Raw genomic sequence first — 9552 nt, 5'->3', positions numbered from 1 at the left:
GCCTTAAATATCTGTTTTGTATTTCAAAGTTTCCTTTCCTGAGTTTTTTTTTTTTTTTTTTTTGAGACGGAGTCTCGCTCTGTCGCCCAGGCTGGAGTGCAGTGGCGCAATCTCGGCTCACTGCAAGCTCCGCCTCCCGGGTTCACGCCATTCTCCTGCCTCAGCCTCTCCGAGTAGCTGGGACTACAGGCGCCCGCCACCACGCCCGGCTGATTTTTTGTATTTTTAGTGGAGACGGGGTTTCACCGTGGTCTCGATCTCCTGACCTCGTGATCCGCCCGCCTCGGCCTCCCAAAGTGCTGGGATTACAAGCGTGAGCCACCGCTCCCGGCCTGAGTAATTTTTTTAAATTTATTTTTAAATTTTTATTGTTGTTGTTTTGAGATGGGGTCTCGCTCTGCCACCCAGGCTGCAGTGCAGTGGCGCGATATCTCACTGCAACCTCCGCCTCCCCAGGTCAAGCGATTCTCCCACCTCAGCCTCAGAGTAGCTGGGACCACAGGCGCATGCCACCACACCCAGCTAATATTTTGTATTTTCAGTAGAGACGGAGTTTCATCATGTTTCCGAGGCTGGTCTCGAACTCCTGACCTCAGGTGATCCGCCCGCCTTGGCCTCCCAAAGTGCTGGGATTACAGGCATGAGCCACCACACCAGGCCTACAAGGCATTTTGTTTGTTTGTTTGTTTGACTTTCTGGAGGGCCAAAGAATGATAACATCTGCTTATTGTGAGAGTGTTTTGAGAAAGTTAGTCAAACCTTTAGCAGAAAAATGCTTAGGGGAAATCTTCAACAGAGAGGGCTCTTCTCCATCACAGTGCTCTTGCTCACTCCTCTCATGAAACAAAGGCAATTTTTCAAGAGTGTTAATGGGAAACCATTAGGCATCCACCTTAAGGTCCTATTTTGGCTTCTTCTGACTTGGTTTTGTTTCCTAATCTTTTTTTTTTTTTTTTTTTTTAGACGGAGTCTGGCTCTGTCGCCCAGGCTGGAGTGCAGTGGCGCAATCTTGGCTCACTGCAAGCTCCACCTCCCGGGTTCACGCCATTCTCCTGCCTCAGCCTCCCGAGTAGCTGGGACTACAGGCGCACGCCACTACGCTCGGCTAATTTTTTGTATTTTTAGTAGAGACGGGGTTTCACTGTGTTAGCCAGGATGGTCTCGATCTCCTGACCTCGTGATCCGCCTGCCTCGGCCTCCCAAAGTGCTGGGATTACAGGCGTGAGCCACCGCGCCCGGCCTGTTTCCTAATCTTAAAAAATCTTTAAAGGGCTCACATTTTTCTTCAATTTTATATATATATATATATAGAGAGAGAGAGAGAGAGAGAGACTGCATTGACATGCTTAAGTTCCAAAGACCTTAAGTTCTTTAGAGATGGACTAAGTGGCTGGTATCATTGCTTACAAATGTGTTTTGAACTTGATGGAGCTAATGTTGAAAAATAAGGTTTAGGCTGGGTGTGGTGGCTCATGCCTGTAATCCCAGCACTTTGGGAGGCCAATGAGGGCTGATTGCCTGAGGTCAGGAGTTCAAGACCAGCCTGGCCAACTTGGTGAAACCCTGTCTCTACTGAAAATACAAAAATTAGCCGGGCACGGTGGCGGGTGCCTGTAATCTCAGCTACTCAGGAGCCTGAGGCAGGAGAATCGCTTGAACCTAGGAGGTGGAGGTTGCAGTAAACCGAGATCGCACCACTGCATTCCAGCCTGGGTGACAGAGCGAGACTCTGTCTCAAAAAAAAAAAAGAAAAATAAATGTATATTTTATTTTCAGACGTCTCGAACTCCTGAGCTCCAGTGATCTACCCATCTTGATCTGCCAAAGTGAGTTATATTTTTTTGAGATGGGGTCTTCCTTTGTTGCCCAGGCTGAAGTGCAGTGGCACAATCTCGGCTCACTGCAAGCTCTGCCTCCTGGGTTCAAGCGATTCTCCTGCCTCAGCCTCCTGAGTAGCTGGGATTACAGGCATGTGCCACCATGCCCGGCTACTTTTTGTATTTTTAGTAGAGACGGGGTTTCACCACGTTGGCCAGGCTGGTCTCGAACCCTTGATCTGGTGATCCACCCACCTCGGCCTCCCAAAGTGCTGAGCCACCGCGCCTGGCCGTGAGTTGTATTTTTTAAAAATAACTGTGAAGTTTTATTTTAAGCATAGATTACTTACTTCGAACTAGAGCTCCATAAGTCTGATGTTTAGGGTCCCCCTAATCTCCACTCCCATCACTATCAACCAGTCATCTAGCCATGCAAAATGTACTGAAAGTGAATGGGGCTTGAGGAGATCATGAAACTTAATTTTCACTGTAGTGCCTTATAAAAGGTACTAAAACTATAAAGTTTTTGGGTTTTCTATCTGCCATGTTACTATCATTTAAAAGTAATGATTTGGCTGGGCTCAGTGGCTCACGCCTATAATCCCAACACTTTGGGAGGCCTCGGTGGGAGGATTGGTTTATCCCGGAGTTCAAGACTAGCCTGGGCAACACAGGGAGAACTGTCTGTACAAAAAAATAAATAAATTAGCCAGGCATGGTGGTACACACTTGTGATCCTAGCTTCTCAGGAGGCTGAGGTGGCAGTATTGCTGAGCCCAGGAGATCAAGGCTGCAGTGAGCCATGATGGTGCCACTGCACCCCAAGTTGGGTGACAGAGCAAGAGTCTGCTAAAAAAACAAATTACTTAAAAAATGGCCTTGGGTACTTTTTCTTGAGCTAGTTGTTCTGCAAGGTGTAGCTCTCTTGCACACCTATTCAGGTCCTGAGCCCAGTGGCATGGCAAACACTCCCTGTGTTCCAGAACCAGGAGAGCCCAGATCTCCTAGCCAATTAAGATCTCTCAGCTTTGGGTCTGTCTGATGAGCTGACTTGAGGCAAAGATTTTCTGTTTCTAGAAGGACCTGGGTTCTAGGTCTCTGTGTATAAGTTGGATGTTATGTTTGCTTTGAGTGTGTTTGATGTGGTCCTGCAGTGTGTGTGCTGTGATTTATTTGTAAGAATTTTTGGACTAATAGTCTTTCCAGCCAGGTGTGGTGGTTCACACCTATAATCCTAGCATTTTAGGAGGCTAAGGGGGGCGGGTTACTTGAGCTCAGGAGTTTGAGACCAGCCTGGGCAACATGGTGAAACCCTGTCTCTACAAAAAATACAAAAATTAGCCGGGTGTGGTGGTGCACCTGTAGTTCCAGCTACTCAGGAGGCTGAGGCAGGAGGACTGCTTGAACCTGGGAGATCCAGGCTGCAGTAAGCCGAGATCGTGCCAGTGCACTCCGGCCTGGTTGACAAAGTGAGGCCCTATCCAAAAAAAAAAAAAAAAAAAAAAAAATCTGTTTCCACCACTAGACTGTAATATCTATGAGGGCAGGGACCCTGTCTTTTCTTTGCTCACCAGTTTTATCCCTAATGCTTGGCTCATAGTTGGAGCTCAGTATATATTTATTGAAAGAATAATTGTGTACAATCTGTGTCTACGTGTATTTTAGTAGCTACAATTTGTGAGGCTGAGGTGACAGACAGCTGATGTTCTCCGAAAATGAGAATCGTCTGAATGATGTATATTATATATCTATGTCTACATCTTAGTGTTCCGGTTGTGTTTTATGCATGTAATCTGGGAATTTGTGGAGGCACTTCAGAAAATATCAAACACCCACTGTATATCAGATCCTGAGTTACGCCCGGGGCAAAAACGACTTCTTCTGCCTGTCCTGCTAACTTTGGGGAGGATCTGGAGGTGAGATTTTTTAAACATGGTAGAAATGATTTATTTTTATTTTTTATATTAAGAAAAAAATTACTTTTTGGAGGCCTTCCGGCAAAAACCAGAAAGCCTGCTAGGCAAATTCTAAAAAAGCTGTAACACTAAGGTAGAAATTATTGATGCCAAGTTTACACAAAAGTGGCGAGGGCGATGCTAGGACAGGGGGCGGAGCCCCGCTCCAGAAGCTACGCCCCGGGGCGCCATTATTTTTTCATTCCGGAACGTTTTATCCCACCTCCCGACCACGTTTTCCTCCGGTCTCTTTTGAGCAACGAGCACTTCCGGAATCTCTCGGCGTGTGAGCTTGGTTGTCCTACCAAAGCCAGCCTCTCGGCTCGCGTGCGCCGGCCTAGTTTGCTTGCGTCCTCACCCGCTTTGGGTTTCCCGGCCTCATGGCCGGCCTGACCTTATTTGTGGGCCGCCTCCCGCCCTCGGCCCGCAGTGAGCAGCTGGAGGAACTGTTCAGTCAGGTGGGGCCGGTGAAGCAGTGCTTCGTGGTGACTGAAAAAGGTAGGGGGCGAGGCGGTCGAGGATAGGGCTGGGGTTTCCTGCGAGCGAGGGCACCTTCCCAAACTTCAGGGAGCCATATCATTCTTTACCCGCCCCGAAGAGAAGGGACAGGGAACTGAGTTTCTTTTACAAACTGATTCTGCTTTAGTGCGTTCATAGGGGTCAGTTTATGAAGGGCAAGGCATTCCCTTACGTTTCTATAGCGCTTTCTGTTGATTATGCGCGCTAAAAATGAAAATAGTTAACTAGAGCATCAGTAACGCTTACTGAGAGTCACATGATTGGCAGGTACAGTGATCAGTTTGATACAGGTTATCTCATTTAATTTTCTCAGCAATCTTACCGGATGGAGAGTCTTAATCTCATTTTACAGACAGGAATCCGGGATTTAGGGGAATTTAGTAACTTTAGTTTAAGTTTGTACAGCTGTTAAGTAGTGGACCCCCAATTTGATCCTCAGACCTGGACATCTTAGCCAGGATGCTATCCACTTGTTCATTCATTTATTCAGCAAATACTTAATACCTACTGTGTGCCAGGAAGTGTTGTAGGTCCTGGGGATGCAGCAGTGCACAACACCAAACCAAAAAAGTCTTTGATTTTGTGTCTTCAAGGTGGGGAAGACAGCCATTAAACAAGCCAACTGTGAAAATGATGTCAAATGCTAAGGAGAAAAATAAGCCAGGGAAAGGGATTAGGAAGTCTATGTGCATGTGTGTAGTGGGAAGAGGGGGTGAAGAGTGGCAATATAGATAGGGTCGCCAGAGAAGGACGGACTGAGGTGAGAGAGTGAACACATGCCTCTCCGGAGGAAGAACAATTCAGGAAGAGAAAACAGCAAGCTCAAAGGTACTGAAACAGAGGTGTTTTTGGTATATTGGAGGTGTAGTAAGGAGGACAGGGTGACTGGATTGAAGTGAGTGAAGGGAAGAGAATTAGGAGACGAGATCTAGAGTAGCAGATCATGTAAGATTTTTTTTTTTTTTTTAAAGACTGCGTCTTGCTGTGTCGCCCAGGCTGGAGTGCAGTGCCACGATCTCTGCTTACTGCAACCTCTGCTTCCCGGTTCAAGCCATTCTCCTGCCTCAGCCTCCCAAGTAGCTGGGATTACAGGCGAGTGGCACTACACCCGGCTAATTTTTGTATTTTTAGTAGAGACGGGGTTTCACTATGTTGGCCAGGCTGGTCTCGAACTCCAGACCTCAGGTGATCCGCCCGCCTCGTGTAGGATGTTATAGACCATTGCAAGGACTCTAGCTTTTACTCAGAGATAGGAAGCCACTGATTTTAAGCAGAGAGCAGTAAGTGTGATCTGGCATTCGTTTTGAAAGATTCTCTGGCTGGTGTGTTGCGAATAGACTGTTGGAGAATAGGACAAAAGCTTATATACTTAAAATAGAGAGAGACTGAAAGTGCTGTACAGTAATGTTTATTAAAGTGCAGATTATTACCTATTAGTGAATCTTGAGTGGGTCATGACTAGAGTTTGTTTTGTTTTAGAAACAGGGTCTTGCTCTGTCAAGCAAGGTTGGAGTGCAGTGGTGCGATCACAGCTCAGTGTAACCTTAAACTCCTGGGCTCAAGCAATCCTCCTACTTCAGCCTCCCAAGTAGCTAGGACTACAGACGTGCTTCACCATGCCTGGCCAATTTTTGAATATTTTTGTAGAGACAGGGTCTCACTATGTTGCCCAGGCTGGTTTCAAATGATCCTCCCACCATGGCCTCCCAAAGCACTGGGATTACAGGCATGTGCCACCACACCTGGCCTAGAGTTCTTAAAAAATTAAATAGTGTAGGAGTACATCCATAGATGGTAAAGGATAAGTATTTGTAAAACTTTTAAGTTTTAAATAAATAATATATGTGTGTACTGGGTTTCAGTGTAAGTTGCATTCCATACTGTGAGTACTACACAGTGCCAGGTGGTTGTATTCCAGGGAAGAACAGGCCATTGAATGGGAGTTCTCCTTTGAGTCCTCAGATATAGGCTACATGCAACCTTACCTTAAACCTTGTGTACTTGGTCTAAATCCTTAAAAATCTCTTACTTCCTTTTAAAAAACTATGCACTTTCCTATCCAGACAGCTGAGATGTACTGGAAAGAGTGCTGCAGTGCATGTCACTTCACCTCTTTAAGATGGGAATAATTTCACAGGGTTGTCAGGGACTCTAAATGTACGTGAGCATGCTTTATGCAGACATGTAAAATGCGTGGTATTTATGTCCTTTCATTTGGGTGTCAAACTCCTTTATATTTCAGCTGCTTTACTTTTGGTTGTACTGATCAGGAAGGGCTGTGAATTTTCTTGTTCTCATTTTCTGAAAGGTGAGTGGGCAGCTTTTTTTTTTTTTTTTTTTTTTGAGACGGAGTCTCGCTCTGTCGCCCAGGCTGGAGTGCAGTGGCACAATCTCGGCTCACTGCAAGCTCCGCCTCCCGGGTTCACGCCATTCTCCTGCCTCAGCCTCTCCAAGTAGCTGGGACTACAGACGCCCGCCACCACGCCCGGCTGATTTTTTTGTATTTTTAGTAGAGACGGGGTTTCACCGTGGTCTCGATCTCCTGACCTCGTGATCCGCCCGCCTCGGCCTCCCAAAGTGCTGGGATTACAAGCGTGAGCCACCGCGCCCGGCCGAGTGGGCAGCTTTTATGATAAGGAGTTCAAGAGAAGAGAAAAACTGATGTTATGTTGCTTTAACCAGTTTATGTAGATCAGTGTCCTGTGTCGAAGGGCTTAAACCCTGAAGGAGATTCAAATGCAGTGGAAAGAGAAGCAGAGCATATGAACTATGTGTGCTTTTCAGGTAAAGGCAGACTTCTTGATCTGTCCTTTTCCTTTTTGATGCAATAAATTGTTTAAAATTTTACTATACAAAATGTTAAACCAAAAAGGGCAAAGGTGGGTTACAGTTGATATTTGTAGTTTTCATTTGCTTGGTCCTGATATTATTATTTGTGGAGTCCTATGGAAGAACATGGGGGCTGGTAAGGAGGAGTTAATTCTGATACTAACACCCTGTGTGACATTAACCAATTCACTTACTTTCTTCCATCTCAAATTACTTACTTGGAAAGAAGGGGTGATAATATTTGCTTTAGCTGTTTTGAGGTGTTCTAAAGATAAAATGAGACAGGAATTCACAGCTGCTTTGGAAAGGTTTAATTTGATATCGACAGCTAAGGCATTGGTAATAGTGGTCATAACATCTGCAGTCTCTCTGAGCAGTATTTATTGTTTGAGGTTCTTTTGTCAGGGCCTCAGGCATTTATCGCTGATCTATTTTGAGGAGTGACTGCATTATTGTGTTCTGATTTTTGAAGCTACCATACTGTCTTAATCCATTTTCTGTTGCTTGTAAGAGAATACCTGAAACTAGGTACTTTGTAAAGAAAAATTTATTTCTTAAGTTCTGGAGGCTGAGAAGTCCAAAGTTCAGTGGCTGTATCTGGTGAGAGCCTTCTTGTTGGTGGGGACTCTGCAAAATCCCCAGACAGTGCAGGGTGCCATGGTGAGGGAGCTGAGCATGCTAATGTGCTTACTCAGGTCTCTCTTCCTCTTCTTATAAAGCCCCCAGCTCCACTGTCATGATAGCCCATTAATCCATTAACCCATTAATCCATAAATTGATTAATCCATTCCTGAAGACAGAGTCCTCTGATCCAGTCACCTCTTAAAGACTCCACCTTTCAATACTGCTACATTGGGGATTAAGTTTCCAACGCATGAAATTTGGGGGACACATTCAAACCATAGCATATACTTACCTTTCCTGCCTTTGGTGATGTTTTGTTCTTTTTGATGTTGAGTTCTTTGAGGGCCTCATATGTCATGGATTCTCTGTATTCTTGGGATTATCAAGAAAGGGGGAAGAAGAGGAGCTAACAGCAAAGACACCAAATTAAAAGAGGAGGAAGGCTAACAGTTTCTAAGCAAAGTGGGGAGGGAACCACTGATACCACCCTTGTTTCTCGCCCTCCTGAGACTTTTGGCAAACTGAGAGCAAGATGGGTTGGCAGTATATCCTCTAGCTTAGGCTTTGAGGATTTACTCATTTAGTGCTTTTGGCTTATAATTCTCTCTCCTTTTCACACTGCCCCTCCACTCCCTCCCCCCTCCATTATTCCAGGGAGTAAGGCATGTCGAGGCTTTGGCTATGTCACTTTTTCATTGCTGGAAGATGTTCAGAGGGCTCTCAAGGAGATTACCACCTTTGAAGGTTGCAAGATCAATGTGACTGTTGCCAAGAAAAAACTGAGGAACAAGACAAAGGAAAAGGGGAAAAATGGTGAGTTTCTAGTAATTGAAGGAAGTTTTTCTCCCAGGGTGAGGAGGAGCACTATGAAAATGAAAGAGGGAGGCATGGAGGTAGCTTCTAGAACTTAAAGCTTTTTGCATTTCTTTTTGATCTCCAAAATCATCCAGTGTATTGTGATACTCATTTTAGTTCTTTGGAAAAATCTGGTATTCCTTGGTATTATTGCCACACTTAACCCTGTGGTAAATGCCATCTGTCGCCAGTAGCTTTTTTTTCTGTGATGTTCTGGCGTAGAAGTGGGTGATTTTCGAGTACTTATTCCATTACCTCTTATTTTTTAGAAAACTTAGAGTGCCCAAAGAAGGAGCCAGAGGCCAAAAAAGCCAAAGTGGCAGATAAGAAAGCCAGATTAATTATTCGGAACCTGAGCTTTAAGGTAAGTGAGAGAGAAAACGAACATTGCATGTTTTGAAGGCTTTTAGAGCCAAGATGTGATCATTAGTAGAACTCCTCACCAAGATGGTATAATTGGGCTTAATTCCTTCTGGGAATCAACCTTACCCCTGTTGAATTCAGAAAGTGGGCCTGTGTAATAAGGGCACTAAGTGTGAAGCTGCTTTCCTTTTTGGGGAAACTACTACTGAGAAAGAAAAGGTAGAAAAAGTTCTCAGACGTCTGTCTTTTTGCCTCTTAGGTACAAAGTAAAATGTCTTCTATTTAAAAACATTTGATGTCCTAGTATCAAAAATAAAAAAAGAAGTAAACATATTCATGTTTTTCATAATGAATGAATTTAGTAGTTGATGTTTTATGTTAATTTGCTGTGATTGTATTTCTCTTTTTCTTTCTTCACTTTTGGCTTCAGTGTTCAGAAGATGACTTGAAGACAGTATTTGCTCAATTTGGAGCTGTCCTGGAAGTAAATATCCCTAGGAAACCAGGTACTAATGAACCTTCACTTGGTGTGGATTACATTAGTTAACATATTACCCTTGAACAAGTATGTATGATATATATGAAGTATT

The 9552-nt window shown here is 44.6% G+C and overlaps 1 protein-coding gene and 1 non-coding gene across 4 annotated transcripts in view; one reads left to right on the top strand and one right to left on the bottom strand.

Annotated features, from left to right (window-relative positions):
- Nucleotides 1-3802: 3802 nt before the first annotated feature.
- On the bottom strand, nucleotides 3803-3864 carry LOC116809865 (U7 small nuclear RNA). The gene has a single exon (XR_004370036.1). It is a non-coding gene; the product is annotated as a U7 small nuclear RNA (small nuclear RNA).
- A 212-nt stretch (nucleotides 3865-4076) lies between these two features.
- RBM28 (RNA binding motif protein 28) overlaps nucleotides 4077-9552 on the top strand; it is a 40131-nt gene continuing 34655 nt past the window's right edge. For 2 of the 3 annotated variants that reach the window (XM_058426403.1, XM_032761641.2), the window contains exons 1-4: nucleotides 4077-4270; nucleotides 8399-8557; nucleotides 8869-8963; nucleotides 9393-9468. In XM_058426403.1, coding sequence (XP_058282386.1) covers nucleotides 4153-4270; nucleotides 8399-8557; nucleotides 8869-8963; nucleotides 9393-9468 — 448 coding nt within the window. In that variant the 5' untranslated portion in view covers nucleotides 4077-4152. Of the gene's footprint in view, nucleotides 4271-6946; nucleotides 7076-8398; nucleotides 8558-8868; nucleotides 8964-9392; nucleotides 9469-9552 lie in introns of those variants that run through there. The other variant, XM_032761642.2, reaches the window with a different exon arrangement.

The sequence above is a fragment of the Hylobates moloch genome, unplaced genomic scaffold (assembly GCF_009828535.3).
Source record: "Hylobates moloch isolate HMO894 unplaced genomic scaffold, HMol_V3 SCAFFOLD_1, whole genome shotgun sequence".
In the NCBI taxonomy this organism is placed as follows: Eukaryota; Metazoa; Chordata; class Mammalia; order Primates; family Hylobatidae; genus Hylobates; species Hylobates moloch.
Note: the sequence above shows the minus strand (reverse complement) of the source record. Positions and strands in the feature narration are given on the sequence as shown.